A 21,894-nucleotide genomic window follows, 5' to 3' on the forward strand; every position below is an offset into this window, starting at 1 on the left:
AATCTCCTCTTTCCCAAACTAAATGTACCCAGTTCCTTCAACCTTTGCTCAAATGACTTGAATTCCACCCCTTGGATCCTCTTTGTGTCTCTCCTCTGGATCCTCTTCAGTTTCTCTTCATCCTTCCTATACATTGGAGACCCAAACTGGACACCGTACTCCAGCTGAGGCCTGGCCAGCGTGGAGTAGAGCGGTGCTATCACCTCCCATGACTCGAATGCTATGCCTCTGCTAATGCAACCTAACATTACATTTGCTTCTTTTGCAAAAGCGAAAAAATCGACACCCCTGAGATATCAACCTAACCCCGATTGAGAGAGCAGGAGGTCTACTGAAGAATTCTTCATTGACCTCGTTACCATCTCCGAGAGGTGGATTACCTACAATGACAGAAGAATCCCTGCTGTTGGTATTAGAATTGTCTACATTGAAATGCTACAGCAGCACCAGTGGCCTGCAGATGAGGAGCTGGAGATTCCACCACTTCCCTTCGCAGTTTGTTTCTGTGGTTAATAACCCTCAGTGATAAACATTGGGTCCTTATTTCCAACTAGAATTTGTTTGGATTCAGCCTCCAGCCACTGGGCCTTGCTCTGCCTTTCTCTGATAGATTAGAGAGCCCATTAGTACCCAGGGTTTTCTCCCCATGAAAGTCTCCACTTGATGGTCTTTTTGGTAAGATAAATAGATGAAGTTTTTTTGTCCCTCGCTTTCTGTCAGGCATTTTCTGCAGCCTGAAATCATTTTTGTGGCTCTTTTAGGATCATCTCCAATTATTCAACATCCTTTTTGCAATGTGATCCCAAGAATTGGACGCAGTTCTTTTCACCAATATCTTGTGCAGTCATAAAATCCTTCACCTCCTCCAACTCACCACTCCTTCGTTTATGCATCCAAGCATGGCATCAGTCCTTTATCCCACAGCAGCGCACTGGGACCTGATGATGAGTTGGTTGTCCACAGTGACCCCTAAATACTTTTCAGGTTCCCTTCATTCCATAATACTGAGCCCTAGTCTGTGGGTCCGGCCCACATTCCCCCTTCTGAGAGGATCACTTTGCATTTGACTGTATGAAAACATTTCAGTTGTTTGTTTGTATGGTCCCAAGTCACCAAACGCTCCAGATCAGTTGGTGTGCCTGCCCTGGCCTCCTCATTGTAACCACTCTGCCAATTTGCTGTTGTCCTCAAATTTTATCTGTAATGATTTTCTAATTGCTTCCAGATCCTTGATGAAAATACTGAATAGTACCAGGCTTCGAACTGCTCCCTGCAGAACCCCACTAGAAACAGCCCCAGTCACTGACAATGACTCATTGACAACTGCTTTCTCAGATCTGTCAGTTACCCAGATTTTTGTGCCTTTCACATGTGCTCTACTGATATTCTATAGTATTTATATTTTTAATTGGAATATTTTTCCCGTTGAAGCAAATACCTCAGAAAAATCAGTCTATTGGATCTGTGCGGTTCTCTTGATCAACCAAACATATATTCCCATTAGAGGATGAAAGTCAATTTATTTGAACAGACTTGTTTTGCACACACCCTGTTGTTGCGTGGCATTAATTATATTCCTGGATTTTTAACTAATCCCATACCAGCTTTTCCATTGTTTCCCAGCTTTGTCAAATCTTTTTTTTAAACTTTCCCTTTTTTTAATTGTTTACATTTAACACAGAACTGTCCTGTATTTGCCTTTTTTTGTTTGTTTGTGTGGCTTTGCTGCTGCCTGATTGCGTTCTTCTGGTTTTTAATCAGGTGTGTGGTTGATCGGTCAATTAGTAACCCTGGTGTTTGTCACTCTAACGTTCTACTGTAGATGCTGTTTAACATCCTCCTTGACAGCTAATGGTCTGGAAAGTATTTAATCACCGCTTGTGATTTAAGGAGCTCATACTACTGCTTTACAAATGCAGAACAAAAATATTTCTTCAACATATTTTCCATTTCTGCAACATTAAAAAGTTTCCTTGCTACCTCTAGGAATTGGCCTATAGCTTTTCTAGGATGTATTTTTTCCTTAATATGGAAACTGGGAAAACGTTGTTTGGAAACATCTTTCCCCACAAAATCCCCATCAAAACCATGTACCCTCCTGCCTGGGGAAGGCTTGATAAAAATCCTCACCAATTTCCATAGATGACCACAGACCCAAACCCTTGGATCTTAAGAACAATGAAAAAAGCATTCAATTTCTTACAAGAAGAATTTTAATATAAGAAAAGATAAAAAGAATCACCTCTGTAAAATCAGGATGGTAAATACCTTACAGGGTAATTAGATTCAAAACACAGAGAATCCCTCTAGGCAAAACGTTAAGTTACAAGAAAGACACAAAGACAGGAATATTCATTCTATGCAGCAGAGTCTAATTTCTCAGCCATTTAAAGAAATCAGAATCTAACGCATCTCTAGCTCGATTACTTACTAAGTTCTAAGACTCCGTTCCTGTTCTGTCCCTGGCAAAAGCATCACACAGACAGACAGACCCTTTGTTTTTCCCTCCCTCCAGCTTTGAAAGTATCTTGTCTTCTCATTGGTCATTGTGGTCAGGTTACAGCGACGTTATCCTACCTTCTTAACCCTTTACAGGTGAAAGGATTTTTCCTCTGGCCAGGAGGGATTTAAAGGGTGTTTACCCTTCTCTTTATATTTATGACAGTGACACCAAGGTCTTTCCTCTGAGGTGTGTTCTAGTTACGATGTTTTCCCCTGGCATATGTCTTCGCAAATCTTTGGGGTTTTTTCCACTCTCAGATTTTGAGCAACCTGGGGAACTCCCTACAGCATGGACTCTCTAGCTTGGCTTTCATTGCCTTAAGGCTACATTTACACTGGCAGAGTTTTTTTGCCAAAAGTTTGATTTTTCCATCTCCATTTCTGCTCAGCTCGCCATCTCTTTCTTCAGGAATGGATCCCGTGCTCCTCTCCACTGCTCTGCTAGCTTTCAGGAGCACACCAAAAATGGCAGTGGAATCAGTCTTGAAGTTGCGAAGGCAATAGGAGTCACAATTGCCTGACATGCTTCCCGACATGGATAGCAGCAGTGTTATATAGCTTTTGCCATTCTCGGAAGAGTTGAACATTGTGGAGTGTTTCTTTTTCGCTTGGGAAATTAGCCCTCCGTGGTGGGATCTCATCGTTATGCAGGTCAGGGATGATGAGCAGTGGCTTCAGAAATTTAGGATGCAGAAAACCACTTCCCTGGAACTGTGTACTGAGCTCTAATCATCCTTGTTGTGTTAGGATACCAAAATGAGAGCTGCCCTCTGGGTGGAGAAGCACGTAGCGATTGCAGTATGGAACCTGGTGACTCCAGGCTGCTACCAGAGGGACGCATATCAGTTTGGAGATGGAAATTCAACCAATGGGGCTGTGTTATGGTAAGTGTGTGGGGCCATTAATCACATCCTACTATGAAGGACTGCGACTTTTGGCAACGTGCATAAAATTATGGATGACTCTGCAGAAATGGGTTTCCCTAATGGTGGATGGGAGATAAATGGCATGCACATTCCAATTTTGGCACCAGACCACCTTGTGATGGAGTACATCAGTCGGAAGATGGAGATGGTATGATGGAATAATGTGATTTTGGTAAGTAATTGATCTTTAAATATTCAGGGTAAATAGGACTAACCCCCTGAGATGGGATATTAGATGGATGGGATCTGAGTTACCCAGGAAAGAATTTTCTGTAGTATCTGGCTGGTGAATCTTGCCCATATGCTCAGGGTTTAGCTGATCACCATATTTGGGGTCGGGAAAGAACTTTCCTCCAGGGCAGATTGGAGAGGCTCTGGAGGTTTTTCGCCTTCCTCTGTAGCATGGGGCACGGGTCACTTGAGGGAGGCTTCTCTGTTCCTTGAAGTCTTTAAACCATGATTTGAGGACTTCAATAGCTCAGACATAGGTGAGGTTTTTCATAGGAGTGGATGGGTGAGATTCTGTGGCCTGCGCTGTGCAGGAGGTCGGACTAGATGATCAGAATGGTCCCTTCTGACCTTAGTATCTATGAATCTATGAAAGCTTGTCTCTCTCACCAAGAGAAGTTGGGAAGGGGTACTTCTCCATGGTCTTCCAAGTGCTCGTGGATCACCACAAGTGTTCACTGACTTCAATGTGGGGTGGTCCAGAAAAGTGTGTGGTGCACAAATGTTCAGACAGACTGGCCCTTGCAGAAATCTGAAAGTGGGGATTTTCTTCCCAGACCAGAAGATCCCTGTGTGGTTTGTCAAAATGCCCATAGTTATCTTGGAGGCATGACATACCACTTAATGCCATGGCTCATGAAGATATACATGGAAAATCTGGATCACAACAATAAGCATTTCAACAATTGGCTGAGTAGGGATAGGATGACCATGGAATGTGCATTTGGCAGATTAAAGGCATGCTGGTGATGCCTTTATGGCAGGTTAGACCTCCATGTGGATAATATTTCCATGAACATAGCCAACATTTGCACATCACATAATATGTTTTGTTCAATATCTTCATAAATGATCTGGAGGATGGTGTGGATTGCACTCTCAGCAAATTTGCGGATGATACTAAACTGGGAGGAGTGGTAGATACGCTGGAGGGGAGGGATAGGATACAGAAGGACCTAGACAAATTGGAAGATTGGGCCAAAAGAAATCTAATGAGGTTCAATAAGGATAAATGCAGGGTCCTGCACTTAGGATGGAAGAATCCAATGCACCGCTACAGACTAGGGACCGAATGGCTCGGCAGCAGTTCTGCGGAAAAGGACCTAGGGGTGACAGTGGACGAGAAGCTGGATATGAGTCAGCAGTGTGCCCTTGTTGCCAAGAAGGCCAATGGCATTTTGGGTTGTATAAGTAGGGGCATAGCGAGCAGATCGAGGGACGTGATCGTTCCCCTCTATTCGACACTGGTGAGGCCTCATCTGGAGTACTGTGTCCAGTTTTGGGCCCCACACTACAGGAAGGATGTGGATAAATTGGAAAGAGTATAACGAAGGGCAACAAAAATGATTAGGGGTCTAGAGCACATGACTTATGAGGAGAGGCTGAGGGAGCTGGGATTGTTTAGTCTGCAGAAGAGAAGAATGAGGGGGGATTTGATAGCTGCTTTCAACTACCTGAAAGGGGGTTTCAAAGAGGATGGCTCTAGACTGTTCTCAATGGTAGCAGATGACAGAACGAGGAGTAATGGTCTCAAGTTGCAATGGGGGAGGTTTAGATTGGATATTAGGAAAAACTTTTTCACTAAGAGGGTGGTGAAACACTGGAATGCGTTACCTAGGGAGGTGGTAGAATCTCCTTCCTTAGAGGTTTTTAAGGTCAGGCTTGACAAAGCCCTGGCTGAGATGATTTAACTGGGACTTGGTCCTGCTTTGAGCAGGGGGTTGGACTAGATGACCTTCTGGGGTCCCTTCCAACCCTGATATTCTATGATTCTATGATTCTATGTGTGAAGTAAAGGGTAAAAACTTTGCTCAGGAGTGTACTATTGAAACAGAACACTTGGCTGCTGATCTGGAGCAACCAGATACCAAGGCTATTAGAGGGGATGACTGGGGGTCAATTCAGGAGGCTTTGAGGCATCATTTTGACGATGAGTACCAGTAATGCTTGTTGCTGTGATTGGGATTGTAATGCATTATGAAGTTCAGTTTTGGTAGGGTAAGAAGCATTTGTGATTCTTCAGGCCCAGGATTCAATGTAAGGAAATGATAAAACGGCTTGCTTGTTTCCTGCTATCATCTGCTATCTTAACTTGCATGGAAACTAATAAAGAGTGCTTATTATTGAAAGAACTTTGATTTTATTGCCAAAAAACACCACAACAACATGCACACACACAGAGACACATGTACATTTCTGGATGTGGGGGTGAGACACTTACAAGGTGAGGGCTGACTTTTACAGAGGAACATAAGTCCAGTTGCCTCTTGAAGAGCTGTCTGCAGAGGTGGAGTGTAGGGGAAAGCGTGAACTCCCAGAAATCAGAAATGGATGTGCGGGTAGTCTGGGGAGGGCATGGGAAAGAGCTCTAAATGTGCTGAAGGGGCAGACAGACATGCAATCTGCTCATTTTGGAGGGTTACAAGGAACTGCAGCATGTTGGTTTGCTGCTCCAAAACTTTTGTCAGTGTCTCTGTTGTATCCTGAGTTTATGCCATTTTTTCTTTTCTTTCCTGATTCTCGCTTTCCCTCAATGCCCTGCGTTCCCTCTTGTCTGTATCAGAGAACTCCTGCACCTCCCAGAAGATATCTCCCAAACTCCATCTTGGGTGCTTTCTGATCTGGCAGAAATACTAAGCCGGAGTGGGATGGGGGACCTCCATTCCAGGTCAGATCTGGTGAATCACAAGTAACAACAAACAAGCATTATTGTTAACTCTACGTACAGCACTGAAACGCTACATTAAAATACTACATTGGTAACACACCAGTCACTTTCCGGTTGTCACTTGACAAGCATACGTGCCAGCGAACACTGCAAGGAAGGTGAGTGTTCCCAGGGCTGGAGGACATTGTGCATGGGAGAAAAGCAATGTGAAAGGGGACACAGAGCACTTCTCAGGGGACAACACTCGGCGGGAGACATTGTGGCAGATATCTCTCTCCTGAGGGTAAGCAAGGAAGCAATGGTGCATCTACTACATACTTGCGGCTTTTGTCCCAATCCCTATGCTGCTCTTCTGTGTGCTGCTTTAGTCCTTCCCAAGAAATTGTAGAATTGGCCTGGAAAGTGTCCCTCAATGGGGTAAGGAACAAAGCAGCTCTGCTAAGGACCCTCTAGCACAGGATTGTGGAGTACTTGCAGGAAAGTTTGCTGGAGAACTCTTTGGAGGAATCCAGTGAAATCTCAAAAAGAAAAAGAGTACTTGTGGCACCTTAGAGACTAACAAATGTATTTGAGCATAAACTTTCCTGAACTACAGCTCACTTCATCGGATGCATTTAGTGGGGGGGAGAAATAACATGGGGAAATAGTTTTACTTTGTGTAATGACTCATCCATTCCCAGTCTCTTTTCAAGCCTAAGTTAATTGTATCCAGTTTGCAAACTAATTCCAATTCAGCAGTCTCTCGTTGGAGTCTGTTTTTGAAGTTTTTTTTGTTGAAGGATAGCCACCCTCATGTCTGTAATCGAGTGACTGGAGAGATTATCTGAGGGTGGCTATCCTTCAACAAAAAAACTTCAAAAACAGACTCCAGCGAGAGACTGCTGAATTGGAATTAATTTGCAAACTGGATACAATTAACTTAGGCTTGACAAGAGACTGGGAATGGCTGAGTCATTACACAAAGTGAAAGTATTTCCCCATGTTATTTCTCCCCCCCACCCCACCCCCCACTGTACCTGAGATATTCTTGTTAACTGCTGGAAATAGCCTACCTTGCTTGTCACCATAAAAGGTTTTCCTCCTTTCCCCCCGCTGCTGCTGGTGATGGCTCATCTTAAGTGATCACTCTCCTTACAGTGTGTATGATAAACCCATTGTTTCATGTTCTCTGTGTGTGTATATAAATCTCCCCACTGTATTTTCCACCAAATGCATCCGATGAAGTGAGCTGTAGCTCAGGAAAGCTTATGCTCAAATAAATTTGTTAGTCTCTAAGGTGCCACAAGTACTCCTTTTCTTTTTGCGAATATAGACTAACACGGCTGCTACTCTGAAACCAGTGAAATCTCAGTGTGCATCAATACCTCTGGTATTCTGATATTGATACATCAATATCAATAGCTCTTTTCCCACAGGCTGTGTGAAATCTCCCATAGGTATCGACATTCCTACAGCTGGAGCACAGCTGGAACTGCATAGCCTCCTCTACCCACATACTGAGCAAATCCAGCAGATCCACAGTGGCCCAAGCTGGAGAGAATTTGCTGTGTGGAGCCACCACGGCCACCTAGGAAGATGTGATGTAAGCTCTCCATGCTGAGCAAACAGGACAGGGGAATTTCTAAATTCCCCAGTCTTGAAATGGGGAGGAGTGGAAAGTTTTTACATCGATGCAGGACAGAGGAGTTTAAACTGCTTACCAGAATGCTCAGGATGGGCATTGTGGGACACCTTCCCGATGCCAATTACAGCAATAAAATAAAGCGCAAGTGTCTGCACTGAAGCTTCAGTCACAAAAGTTTTGCATAAAAAGTCTTACAACTCACGTCAAGGTGGTTTTATTATTTCACTGAAACTGAGGAGTTCCATCGTCAAAAGTGGCTTTGCAGTGTGTGCACCGCCACTGTTTCTTCTCCAAAAGATATTTTTTGGGGAAAAACTTGGCAGTGTAGACAAGGCCTACTGAAAAATGATGAATAACGAGTATCCACACTTGTGTTTCCTGCTGGCGTCTATTAAGGTTTCCCAGACCACGATGTGTTGGAGTTACTGACACACTGAGCACCCGAACACATGGAATTGGCCTTAGTAGCATCATGTGTTCATAATTCATTTCTCTGAATAATAAAAATGTCATTTTTTCAGTGTGTGAAGGGCAACCAATCTGTTTCACCAATGAGAACAGCCTCCAGTTGTTCCTGTAGTGTCTCATATTTACATTTTCTCTCCATCCAAGGTTTTGTACTGCGACCATCCCGCTAGAGGCTGGACACATAGAAGAAGTCAGGGGGACGTACGGTACATGCAGGTGACATCGTTCTGCCTCAGAGCTGGACACCTTCTTCCCTACTCCATGTCAGATTCCAACACAACTGACTTCACCAACCCCTCCACCTTCATCCTGCTGGGCATTCCTGGCCTGGTGGCAGCCCATGTCTGGATCTCCATCCCCTTCTGCGCCATGTATGCAATAGCCATCTTGGGGAACTTCACCATCCTGGTCATTGTGAAGACGGAACCTAGCCTCCATGGGCCCATGTACTATTTCCTCTGCATGCTGGCCGTCACCGACCTGGGCCTGTCTACATCCATCCTGCCCAAAATGCTGAGCATCTTCTGGTTCAATTCCAGGGAGATCAATTTCAGTGCCTGCCTCACCCAGATGTACTTCATTCACTGCTTCTCTGCGATGCAGTCTGGGATCTTTGCAGCCATGGCTCTGGATCGCTATGTGGCCATCTGCCATCCCCTGAGATATTCCACCATCCTGACAAACCCCATCGTGGCCACCATCGGCCTGTCCATGGTGCTACGCTGTGGCATGTTCTCACTGCCCTATCCCTTCCTGGCGAGGCAATGGCCATATTGCAGAACCAACATCATCCCCCAGACATTATGCGTGCACATGGCCGTGGTGAATCTTGCGTGCGCCGACACCCACGTCAGTAATTACTATGGACTCTTTGTGCAATTCAGTGTGATGGGTCTGGATGTGATTTTTATTGTTGTGTCCTATACCCAGATACTCAGGGCCATCTTCAGCCTCCCCACAAAGGATGCCCGGCTCAAGACTTTTGGGACCTGTGGCTCCCACCTCTTGGTCATTTTAGCCTTTTATGTCCCACGCCTCTTCATCTCCCTCCTCTATCGGTTTGGCCAGAATGTGGCTCTGAATTTCCACGTTCTCATTTCCAACGTTTATCTCTTGATGCCCCCCATGCTAAACCCCATCGTCTACGCGGTAAGGACCAAACAGTTCTCGGACAGGCTGCTCCGTCTATTCACTCATGAAGGGGCCTAATGGTTTCTCCTCAGGTTCTGACTCTCAGATTGAGCTACGTGTGGACCTGGCTGGTTATATGGTGCTGGACCCTCTTCTCCGAATCACTGACTGGACAGTCAAAGTGACATTTAATCCTTTCATGGCCTTACTGTGCTGTGTCAGCATGAGAAACTGAGGAATCAGTCTGTGTACAATTTATTAAAACATAGGGTTCCCACCTTACTAATTGCTGATAACTGGACCCCTGAGGCCCTGTGCCCTGCCCTACCTGTACCCCCAAGCCCCAGCCTCCTGTCCCACCTCTTCCCCCAAGGCCCCACTTCTGTTCCTATCTCCTCTTATCCCCAGCCCTATCCACTCCTGGTTCATCTCCACCTCCCTCCCCACACCCCCAGCCGGTTTCAATCTCCTCCGGGCTGGGACAGAAACTGCTTCAACCTGACAAGGAGCCTTCAGTGAGCGCAGCGAGGACACAGTGCTGTGGCCAAGGGGACAATGAGAAGTGGAGGGGGAAGCCAGGAATCCTTATAAAAGCAGCTGAGGTTGGGAGCAGTGTTGTGGTACAGGTGGGCAGGACTCTGCATCATACATCTTGTGGGCCCTAAAGCTCAGCCACAGACTCCTGCAGGAAGAGACCATTGTGTGGCTTATTTCATTAGCTTTCGGCTCCCTCTTGTTTCTAATCCCTGGGGCCCTCCAATGGGAATGGGATGGGAGCCCTTTGCCCTGAGCCAGGGCTTAGGGTCAGGGCAAGTGATCAGCTTTGAAGCTAGGTGAACAACTGCTGCGAGTGGTGGAAGGAGAAGCCCCTGTGTTAGTTGGGAAGGCAGGATGCTCAGAAGAGACCAGGGTGGCTTCAGTAGCTCACAGGGAGGGAGATAAACAGCAAACCTTCCATTATCGAGGTATTTACACATTTACACGCCACCTTTTCTGGAACTATTGGGCACCCATTGCCCAGGGGCTGAAACTGAGTCTAACGTTAGCTCTGCAGGATGCTTTTGATCACTACATCTAGAAGCTCTTTAACTAGGCAGCATTATCCCCACGTCATGGATAGATTGAGCCACCCAGCGATAAACTGATTTACCCAAGGCCACACAGTGAGACGGTGGCAGAGCAGGAATACGAACTGGGAAGCCTCAACCTCCCTCCCCAGCACCATTCCTCTGGTCATGAACTGGCATTGCTCTTCTGGGTTATATTAGATGCAGGTTTCAGAGTAGCAGCCGTGTTAGTCTGTATTTGCAGTGACACTATTTGTGTGGCATGATCAGTGGAGTTGCCGTCCTTCTTAAACAGGAGGAATTTATTAAAGAAACAGCTAAAAACTGCATCCACAAAAACAGGTTTCCACACAGCTCAGTTTTCAGCCTCATCTTGCTTGTTTACCAGGGGCCACACGTTTCCTGGAATGCTGCACGGTTCATTGAGACCACTGATGTGCTGCAAGGAACCAAATCAGTGCAGCGTGTGACTCGTGGGCCCTGATTAAAACCTTTCGCTAGCAACAGACTAGGAATAATAAATACTAATTTCCATTTAATGCATGGAGTAAGCTGTGTTCAAGGTCACCCAACAAATCCGTGGCAGAGCTTTGACTCGTCGATCCTAGCTCAATGGTCTCTGCTGACGCTTTATCTCTAATTAATTGTCTTGGGCCAAATCCTCAGCTAGTGGAAATGGGAGCAGCCCCACTGAAATCTGGGGAGATCCCCTCAGTAGAGAAACCAATGGAGAGAGAGCACCAGGCCTCTCTGCTCCTTCAGAGACTTCACGAGCTGAATCTGAGAGAGACTAAGCAAGGGATTGGTAGCTAGGGACTTATGACCTATGCTCCTGTCTCAAGACACTTCCCTTCATGCTGTCTCAATTTCCCCATCTGTAAAAGGGGGATACCTAATGGGCGTAGTGAGCAATAGTCTGGGTATCACCCATGAACAGTAATCTCTGTGTCCGTGTTTTACCACGCTTCAGTGGGACACAGCTGTGGATGCCAAATTCAGGAAAAAATGACAAGAAATGGGGCAGACTCAGCCCAGACTGGTGGGTATTCTATTATTAGATTATAACAAGCCAGTAACAAATGTACATTTCTGTCTCACCAAACTGGTTAAAGAAGAGCCAAAAATACAGTCTCCCGAGGCATTCCAGTCTTTGCCTCACCACTTGGACATGGGACTGCATGATGAGTGCTCAGTGAAACCCAATTTCACCACATATAGGGTCATTCTAATCTCAAGAGACCAGCCGCTTAGCCAGGTCAATATATAACTCAGAATTTACCCAGTGATCATGCTGCTGCCAGTCCTTTAGCAATTAAAAGCTAAAGGTTTAATAATAAAAGAAAAAGAAGAGTTATTAATGGTTTGTAGATGAGTTATATAAGTGATATTTCACTGTTCGGAAATCAGGATCATATTACTGACAGAAACTGCTAACTTGCAAAAGTCTCTCTGGAAATTACCCAAGCAGGTGAGGGTTCATCAGTCTTTGTTCAGAGTTTCTGTGTTGGAAACCAAGTCCAGAGAACTGAAGACAAGACGGAGATGTCTCGGGTTTCTTTTATGTTCTCTGCCCTGTGCATGGAATTTTGCTGTCCGAAAGAAAGCTCACAGTCCAGGAGCCTGACACGTGTCCTTACACGCTTTGATGACTCACAAGAGCAGCCGTTGCCCATATTCTTGAAGAGCTGTTTCTTCTATGGCCCATTGTCAGAACTAAGAGTCCTTGATGGGCTAACAACACATAGCTGTCTGGCCTTCATGCAAATTCTACCTGAGGGGTGTTACCCAATAGCACAACACGTGTAAGATACCAGTACATCAGCAATATTCATAGCTTCAGAGACAGCGATGATACATGCACATAAATAGGATAAAAAAAAAAAGCAGTACTTGTGGCACCTTAGAGACTAACAAATTTATTAGAGCATAAGCTTTCGTGAGCTACAGCTCACTTCATCGGATGCTGTAGCTCATGAAAGCTTATGCTCTAATGAATTTGTTAGTCTCTAAGGTGCCACAAGTACTGCTTTTCTTTTTGCGAATACAGACTAACACGGCTACTCTGAAACCTGTCATAAATAGGATAGTCATACTGAGCAAATCATAACTTTCCCACTGACAGCTGACAGGACACACTTTGTACAAGCTTTGTAGCAGTTGTATAACCGCGGTAGCAACAATGAAAAAAAATGGTCATTGTTCAATCATACAATCACACCATGTTCTTGTCCCATGATGGGTGCTACAGCTGGTAGCCACATAAGGAAAGGGCATAGCCTGGGTTCTAGCAGGGCAAGCAGCTGGGACACTACAGCCACTGGAAGATGGGAAGAGCACATAAAAACCTGTTTTCCTGCAGGGAGCCTGGTCCTCGTTCTTGAAAAGTGAGAGGTGGAGGTCCGGGAACTCGGCTTTTTCCTCCAAGCGTCGCCAGCCAGCCCCCTTGGCTTCGAACAACCTGCTCAGAGAGGGGATCTTGTGAGACAACCTGTGTTTTCTGGGACTAGCCCAAGGACAGAGCTCCTATGATGGGAACCCCCTAGAGGCTGAGCGAACCCCCCGGCATTGCACAGAGCTATATTATACACAATGCACTCCACTGTCAGCTCTCGGTGTGGGATGTTGCTGCAGATGCTGGGGTGAGAGAAGCGTAGGACACGGCTACCTGAGGGGGATTACCAGGGAAGACGCTTCCATCTAAAAATTCACAGGTACCATCTCTGTTTGACAAACCCAGTGCAACCTGGATGTGATGGGATAGAGAATAGGGTTGTGGTCCTTTCCGATCTACACATGCATTAAAAATCCTAGGGCCCTTGCCACAAAGGATGAGTTTGATCCATTATCATGGGCCAAAATCTCCCTCTTTACTATGCCCCCCATCCACCTGACCCATATGACATCCTCCAGCCCCAAACTGGCTGCATTTCACTGGCACACTGGATCCTTTAGGATGAAAAGTGTTACTAGTGGTCCAATAAAAGGCCAAATTGGGAGGCTGTGGCTGGAAGTTTACTTAGGCCTCAAAGAAGCAAAATTCCCCTTGGAGTAAGAACTGAGTAAAGACTTTGGGATCCAGCTGTATGTTAATACACGGGCACTGTTACATCCTCCTCCTGCAATGTAGTGCTCTGGCTATAAATGGGGGTGGTGGGGACTGTTACCTGACTTTAATGTGCTGGGAAGCATGGAGGTGGTAGGGCTCCTCACTAGAATAAGTATAAGAATTTTTCAAAATAGGCAAGACATCATCTCTCCTAGCATCATTCGAGAAGTCGGCTGAATCGTTAGGCCTGAAGTTTTCAAAGTGCAATTCATCCGGAAGCAGACACCCACCATGGGAAATTTCAGCCCAAATGGTTAATGTTTGGCAAACGTATAAGCAACTGAATATCAGGTCTTCTAATTGAAGGAATGAGACAGCCTTAAATAACAGCGGTGTCACCAGCACCACCTACAATGGCCAATCCATTGATGAATGCCATTCAGCGAACCTCTTTGCTCCAACAGTGTCTGTGGCAAAGAACTCCTCAGGCCAAATATGTATTATGTAAACAGTTTTCTTTTAGCAGTGTATTACGTTCAAACTTTCAATGCACCTAAATGTTTCCATGTTCATCTCTTATGAAACACAGTGAATATAAATGCCAGATCTACTTTGTTTATCAATAGATTTACAGGGTATAAGGCCATTTGATCATCCAGCCTGACCTCCTGTATAACACAGGCCATTAAATTTCACCCAGTTACCTGTGAACTGAGATCCATGTCTTCTCTGTGACTAAGGCCTGGTCTACACTAGGATTTTATTTCAAGGAATCATGGAGCGCAGGGTGAGAAGGAATCGCAAGGGTCATCTAGTCTAACCACCTGCCAAGATGCAAGCTTTGTTGGGTCAAAACCATTCCTTACAGATGCCTCCTTTTCAAAACCTCCACCAAAGGAGCTTACACAAGCTCCCGACGTGTCTGTTCCTATGTCCTCCTGTTCTTAGACTTTGGCAGTTTATCTGAGGTTTAACCTAAATCTGCTAAGCTGTACTTTGAACCCATTGTCTCTTCTCCTGCCCTCTGCGGTAAGATAGAACAACTTTTCTCCATCTCTTTTATGGTGGCCTTTCAAGGATCTGAAGACCGCAGCCATGTCCCCCCCTCAATCTCCTCTTTCCCAAACTAAATGTACCCAGTTCCTTCAACCTTTGCTCAAATGACTTGAATTCCATCCCTTGGATCCTCTTTGTGTCTCACCTCTGGATCCTTTCCAGTTTCTCTTCATCCTTCCTATACATTGGAGACCCAAACTGGACACTGTACTCCAGCTGAGGCCTGGCCAGTGTGGAGTAGAGCGGTGCTATCACCTTCCGTGACTCACATGCTATGCCTCTGCTAATGCAACCTAACATTGCATTTGCTTCTTTTGCAAAAGCAAAAAAATCGACACCCCTGAGAGATATAGCTATATCAACCTAACCCCAGTGTAGAGAGCAGGAGGTCTACTGAAGAATTCTTCATTGACCTAGTTACCATCTCCGAGAGGTGGATTATCTACAATGACAGGAGAATCCCTGCTGTCAGTGTAAGAATTGTCTACATTGAAATGCTACAGCAGCACCAGTGGCCTGCAGACACGAGCAGCTGGAGATTCCACCACTTCCCTTCGCAGTTTGTTTCTGTGGTTAATAACCCTCAGTGATAAACACTGGGCCCTTATTTCCAACTGGAATTTGTTTGGATTCAGCTTCCAGCCACAGGGCCTTGCTCTGCCTTTCTCTAATAGATTAGAGAGCCCATCAGTACCCAGGGTTTTCTCCCCATGAAAGTCTCTGCTTGATGGTCTTTTTGGTAAGATAAATAGATAAAGTTTTTTTTGTCCCTCACTTTCTGTCAGGCATTTTCTGCAGCCTGAAATCATTTTTGTGGCTCTTTTAGGATCATCTCCAATTATTCAACATCCTTTTTGCAATGTGATCCCAAGAATTGGACGCAGTTCTTTTCACCAATATCATGTGCAGAGATAAAATCCTTCACCTCCTCCAACTCACCACTCCTTCGTTTATGCATCCAGGCATGGCATCAGTCCTTTTGCCCACAGCAGCGCACTGGGACCTGATGATGAGTTGGTTGTCCACAGTGACCCCTAAATACTTTTCAGGTTCCCTTCATTCCATAATTCTGAGCCCTAGTCTGTGGGTCCGGCCCACATTCCCCCTTCTGAGAGGATCACTTTGCATTTGACTGTATGAAAACATTTCAGTTGTTTGTTTGTATGGTCCCAAGTCACCAAACGCTCCAGATCAGTTGGTGTGCCTGCCCTGGCCTCCTCATTGTAACCACTCTGCCAATTTGCTGTTGTCCTCAAATTTTATCTGTAGTGATTTTCTAATTGCTTCTAGATCCTTGATGAAAATACTGAATAGTACCAGGCTTCGAACTGCTCCCTGCAGAACCCCACTAGAAACAGCCCCAGTCACTGACAATGACTCATTGACAACTGCTTTCTCAGATCTGTCAGTTACCCAGATTTTTGTGCCTTTCACATGTGCTCTACTGATATTATAGTATTTATATTTTTAATTGGAATATTTTTCCCATTGAAGCAAATACCTCAGAGAAATCAAAGTCTATTGGATCTGTGCAGTTCTCTTGATCAACCAAACATATATTCCCATTAGAGGATGAAATTCAATTTATTTGAACAGACTTGTTTTGCACACACCCTGTTGTTGCGTGGCATTAATTATATTCCTGGATTTTTAACTAATCCCATACCAGCTTTTCCATTGTTTCCCAGCTTTGTCAAATCTTTTTTTTAAACTTTCCCTTTTTTTAATTGTTTACATTTAACACAGAACTGTCCTGTATTTGCCTTTTTTTGTTTGTTTTTGTTTGTTTGTTTGGCTTTACCTGATTGTGTTCTTCTGGTTTCGAATCAGGTGTGTGGTTGATCAGTCAATTAGTAACTCTGGTGTTTGTCACTCTAACGTTCTACTGTAGATGCTGTTTAACATCCTCCTTGACAGCTAATGGTCTGGAAAGTATTTAATCACCGCTTGTGATTTAAGGAGCTCATACTACTGCTTTCCAAATGCAGAACAAAAATATTTCTTCAACATATTTTCCATTTCTGCTCTAGGAATTGGCCTATAGCTTTTCTAGGATGTATTTTTTCCTTAATATACTTAATAAGCTCCTTTTGATGATCCTTAGCCCTGCCACACAGGGATTTTCACCTCATATCTTCAACATCCCCACACAATTTTCAAAACTTCCAATTTGTATTGCTTTTCCGTTTCTCACATATGCTATATATTACTACCTCCACCCTTGCCACCACAATTGCTCCCTTCCCTTTGCCACTGGACTGGATTTTATTCAAAATAGTCAACTTTCTTGATTGTAAAATCATGGTTTTCTATCTCTCAAATAAACTCTTCTTAAAGAACTCTCAATTTTCATTCCTATTTCCCTGTCTAAATTTTTCCTTGCGATCAGTTTTGCTGATTATTTCCCTTAGCTTTGGGGAATTAGCACCTTTGAAGTCCTAAGTGTCTATAGATATTACTGGCTGGGAACTGTTCTATGTTTGTCCATTTGATTGTAATCAGTTCCATTCCTTTATTTTGTTCTCCTCTACCATATGCCCTCTTTTTTGTCTCTTCTCTAAACTGACCAGGCCCGGATTTTTTCATCTGCCCACATAGGGTAGTCTCCCCCATTTTCATAGCCTGTCTCAGAAATCCCCTTTCTATCTGCTATATCCTTTACAGGGACTGGGTGTCCAAAACTGAGCGCATGTCCAGACCAGGTTATACTACATCCCATTCCATAGGCATCCAAACATTGTCTTGTCTTCCTCATAGCCTGTCTCAGAAATCCCCTTTCTATCTGGAAGAGAGGAAGATGATGTCTGTCTGTATCTGTGCGAGTTTTTTCATGAAGTTGACAGATTTCCACTCTATACGGCTACCCTGACAGCAGGATTGTCTGGCTATGTAGACTCCCTCCTCAGGCCCTTCGTTACCAGCACTCCCAGCTATCTTCGAGACACCACCGATTTCCTGAGGAAACTACAGTCCATTGGTGATCTTCCTAAAAACACCATCCTAGCCACTAAGGATGTAGAAGCCTCTACACCAACATTCCACACAAAGATGGGCTACAAGCCGTCAGGAACAGTATCCCCGATACTGTCACAGCTAACCTGGTGGCAGAACTTTGTGACTTTGTCCTGACCCATAACTATTTCACATTTGGTGACAATGTATACCTTCAAATCAGCGGCACTGCGATGGGTACCCGCATGGCCCCACAGTATGCCAACATTTTTATGGCTGACTTAGAACAACGCTTCCTCAGCTCTCGTCCCCTAATGCCCCTACTCTACTTGCGCTACATTGATGACATCTTCATCATCTGGACCCATGGAAAAGAAGCTCTTGAGGAATTCCACCATGATTTCAACAATTTCCATCCCACCATCAACCTCAGCCTGGACCAGTCCACACAAGAGATCCACTTCCTGGACACTACGGTGCTAATAAGCGATGGTCACATAAACACCACCCTATATCGGAAACCTACTGACCGCTATTCCTACCTACATGCCTCTAGCTTTCATCCAGATCATACCACTCGATCCATTGTCTACAGCCAAGCGCTACGATATAACCGCATTTGCTCCAACCCCTCAGACAGAGACAAACACCTACAAGATCTCTATCATGCATTCCTACAACTACAATACCCACCTGCTGAAGTGAAGAAACAGATTGACAGAGCCAGAAGAGTACCCAGAAGTCACCTACTACAGGACAGGCCCAACAAAGAAAACAACAGAACGCCACTAGCCATCACCTTCAGCCCCCAACTAAAACCTCTCCAACGCATCATCAAGGATCTACAACCTATCCTGAAGGACGAGCCATCGCTCTCTCAGATTTTGGGAGACAGACCAGTCCTTGCTTACAGACAGCCCCCCAATCTGAAGCAAATACTCACCAGCAACCACACACCACACAACAGAACCACTAACCCAGGAACCTATCCTTGCAACAAAGCCCGTTGCCAACTCTGTCCACATATCTATTCAGGGGATACCATCATAGGGCCTAATTACATCAGCCACACTATCAGAGGCTCGTTCACCTGCGCATCTACCAATGTGATATATGCCATCATGTGCCAGCAATGCCCCTCTGCCATGTACATTGGCCAAACTGGACAGTCTCTACGTAAGAGAATGAATGGACACAAATCAGACGTCAAGAATTATAACATTCAAAAACCAGTTGGAGAACACTTCAATCTCTCTGGTCACTCGATCACAGACCTAAGAGTGGCTATACTTCAACAAAAAAGCTTCAAAAACAGACTCCAAGGAGAGACTGCTGAATTGGAATTAATTTGCAAACTGGATACAATTAACTTAGGCTTGAATAGAGACTGGGAATGGATGAGTCATTACACAAAGTAAAACTATTTCCCCATGGTATTTCTCCCTCCCACCCCACCCCCCACTGTTCCTCTGATATTCTTGTTAACTGCTGGAATTAGCCTACCTTGCTTGTCACCATGAAAGGTTTTCCTCCTTCCCCTCCCCCCCGCTGCTGGTGATGGCTTATCTTAAGTGATCACTCTCCTTACAGTGTGTATGATAAACCCATTGTTTCATGTTCTCTGTGTGTGTGTGTATATAAATCTCTCCTCTGTTTTTTCCACCAAATGCATCCGATGAAGTGAGCTGTAGCTCACGAAAGCTTATGCTCTAATAAATTTGTTAGTCTCTAAGGTGCCACAAGTACTCCTTTTCTTTTTGCGAATACAGACTAACACGGCTGCTACTCTGAAACCTGACATTGTGGAGTGTTTCTTTTTAGCTTGGGAAATTAGCCCTCAGTGGTGGGATCTCATCATTATGCAGGTCAGGGATGATGAGCAGTGGCTTCAGAAATTTAGGATGCAGAAAACCACTTCCCTGGAACTGTGTATTGAGCTCTAATCATCCTTGTTGTGTTAGGATACCAAAATGAGAGCTGCCCTCTGGGTGGAGAAGCACGTATCGAGTGCAGTATGGAACCTAGTGACTCAGGCTGCTACCAGTGGGTCACATATCAGTTTAGAGATGGAAATTCAACCAATGGGGCTGTGTTACGGTAAGTGTGTGGGGCCATTTATCACATCCTATTACGAAGGACTGTGACTTTTGGCAATGTGCATAAAATTGTGGATTGCTTTTCAGAAATGGGTTTCCCTACCAGTGGACGGGAGAGTAATGGAATGTACATTCCAGTTTTGGCACCAGACCACCTTGTGATGGAGTACATCAATCAGAAGGGGTACTTCTCCATGATCTTCCAAGTGCTCGTTGATCACCACAAGCGTTCAGTGACTTCAATGCAGGGTGGTCCGGAAAAGGGTATGGTGCAGAAATGTTCAGGCAGACGGGCCCTTACAGAAATCTGGAAGCCGGGACTTTCTTCCCTGACCAGAAAATCCTTGTAGGGCTTTTAAAAATCCCAGTTATCCTGGAGGCCTGAGGTACTGCTTCATGCCATGGTTCATGAAGCCATACATGGAAAACCTGGATCACAGCAATGAGCATTTCAACAATTGGCTGAGTAGGGATAGGATGACCATGGAATGTGCATTTGGCAGATTAAAGGCATGCTAGTGATGTCTTTATGGCAGGTTAAACATGTGGATAATATTTCCATGGTCATAGCCAGGTGTTGCGCTTCCCATAATATTTGTGAAGTAAACAGTTTGCCCGGGAGTGGGCTATTGAGACAGAAAATTTTGCTGCTGATTTTGAGCAGCCAGATACCAAGGCTATTAGAGGGGAACAGTGTGTGTGTGTGTGTCCGCACGCGCGCGGGGGGGAGCAATTCAGGAGGCTTTGAGGCAGCATTTTTAAGATGAGTACCAGTAATGTTTGTTGCTGTGATTGGGATTGTAATGAATTATGTAGTCCAGTTTTGGTAAGGTAAGAAACAGTTGTGATTCTTCAGGCCCAAGATTCAATGTAAGGAAATGATAAAACTGCTTGTTTGTTTCCTGGTGCCATCTGCTATCATAACTTGCATGGAAACAAATAAAGAGTGCTTTATTTTCCAAAGAACTCTGCTTTTATTGCCAAAAAAATCACAACAACACGTACACACACAGAGACACCTGTATATTCCTGGGTGCACGGGAGAGACATGTACCCGGGGAGAGCTGACTTTTAGAGGTGAGCATAAGTCCAGCTGTCATTTGAAGAGCTGTCTGCAGGGGTGAAGTGTGGGGGGAAGCCTGAAGTCCACAAAATCAGAAATGGATGTCTGGGTAAAGTCTGGGGAAGGTACGGGAAAGAACTCTGAATGTGCTGAAGGGGCAGGCAGACACTCAATCTGCTCATTTTGGAGGGTTACAAGGGCCTGCAGCATGTTGGTTTGGTGCTCCAAAACTTTTATCAGTGTCTCTGTTGCATCCCAACTGTATGCCTTATTTTCGTTTCTTTCCTGCTTGTCGCTTTCCCTCCACACCCTGCTTTCCCTCTTGTCTGTATCAGAGAACTGCTGCACCTTCCAGAAGATATCTTCCTTGTGCCATCTTGCGTGCTTTCTTATCTGGCAGAAATGCTCAGCTGGAGTGGAGGGGGTGCCTCCTTTCCAGGTCATATCTGGTGAATCACAGGTAACAACAAACAGAAGCATTATTGTTAACTCTACGTACAGCACTGAAACACTACATTAAAATATTACATTGGTAACACACCAATGCCTTTCTGTCCCTTGACAACCACACATGCTGGGAAACACTGAAAGGATGGTGAGTGCACCAAGGGCTGGAGCACATAGTGCGTAGGAGAAAAGCCATGTGAAAGGGGACAGAGGGCACTTCTCAGGGGTTAAAACTTGAAAGTTTTCCAAGCATTTCCACAGGCAGGAGTCATTGTGACAGATAGAAAAGGAGTACTTGTGGCACCTTAGAGACTAACAAATTTATTTGAGCATAAGCTTTCGTGAGCTACAGCTCACTTCATCGGATGCATTGAGCGAAGTGAGCTGTAGCTCAAGAAAGTTTATGCTCAAATAAATCTGTTAGTCTCTAAGGTGCCACAAGTCCTCCTTTTCTTTTTGCGAATACAGACTAACACGGCTGCTACTCTGAAAACTCTCATTGTGGCAGATACGTCTCTCCTGAGGGGAAGCAAGGATGCATCTACTACATGCTTGCAGCTTCCGCCCCGATCCCTATGCTGCTCATCTGTGTGCCGCTTTAGTCCTTGCCCAAGTAATTG

At 44.9% G+C, this 21,894-nt stretch overlaps 1 protein-coding gene across 1 annotated transcript; it reads left to right on the forward strand.

The window, feature by feature from the left end:
• Nucleotides 1-8,626: 8,626 nt before the first annotated feature.
• Nucleotides 8,627-9,625, forward strand: LOC119857910 (olfactory receptor 52R1-like). Its single transcript, XM_038407443.2, has one exon. It carries the CDS (start codon nt 8,627-8,629, stop codon nt 9,623-9,625), a length of 999 nt encoding a protein of 332 aa, XP_038263371.2.
• The last annotated feature ends 12,269 nt before the right edge of the window (nt 9,626-21,894 follow it).

The sequence above is a fragment of the Dermochelys coriacea genome, chromosome 1 (genome assembly GCF_009764565.3).
Source record: "Dermochelys coriacea isolate rDerCor1 chromosome 1, rDerCor1.pri.v4, whole genome shotgun sequence".
Taxonomy (NCBI): domain Eukaryota; kingdom Metazoa; phylum Chordata; order Testudines; family Dermochelyidae; genus Dermochelys; species Dermochelys coriacea.

What these genes read in the sequence shown, in the direction of transcription:
- LOC119857910 (XM_038407443.2), top strand. Translation starts at nt 8,627, where the DNA reads ATGCAGGTGACATCGTTCTGCCTCAGAGCTGGACACCTTCTTCCCTAC.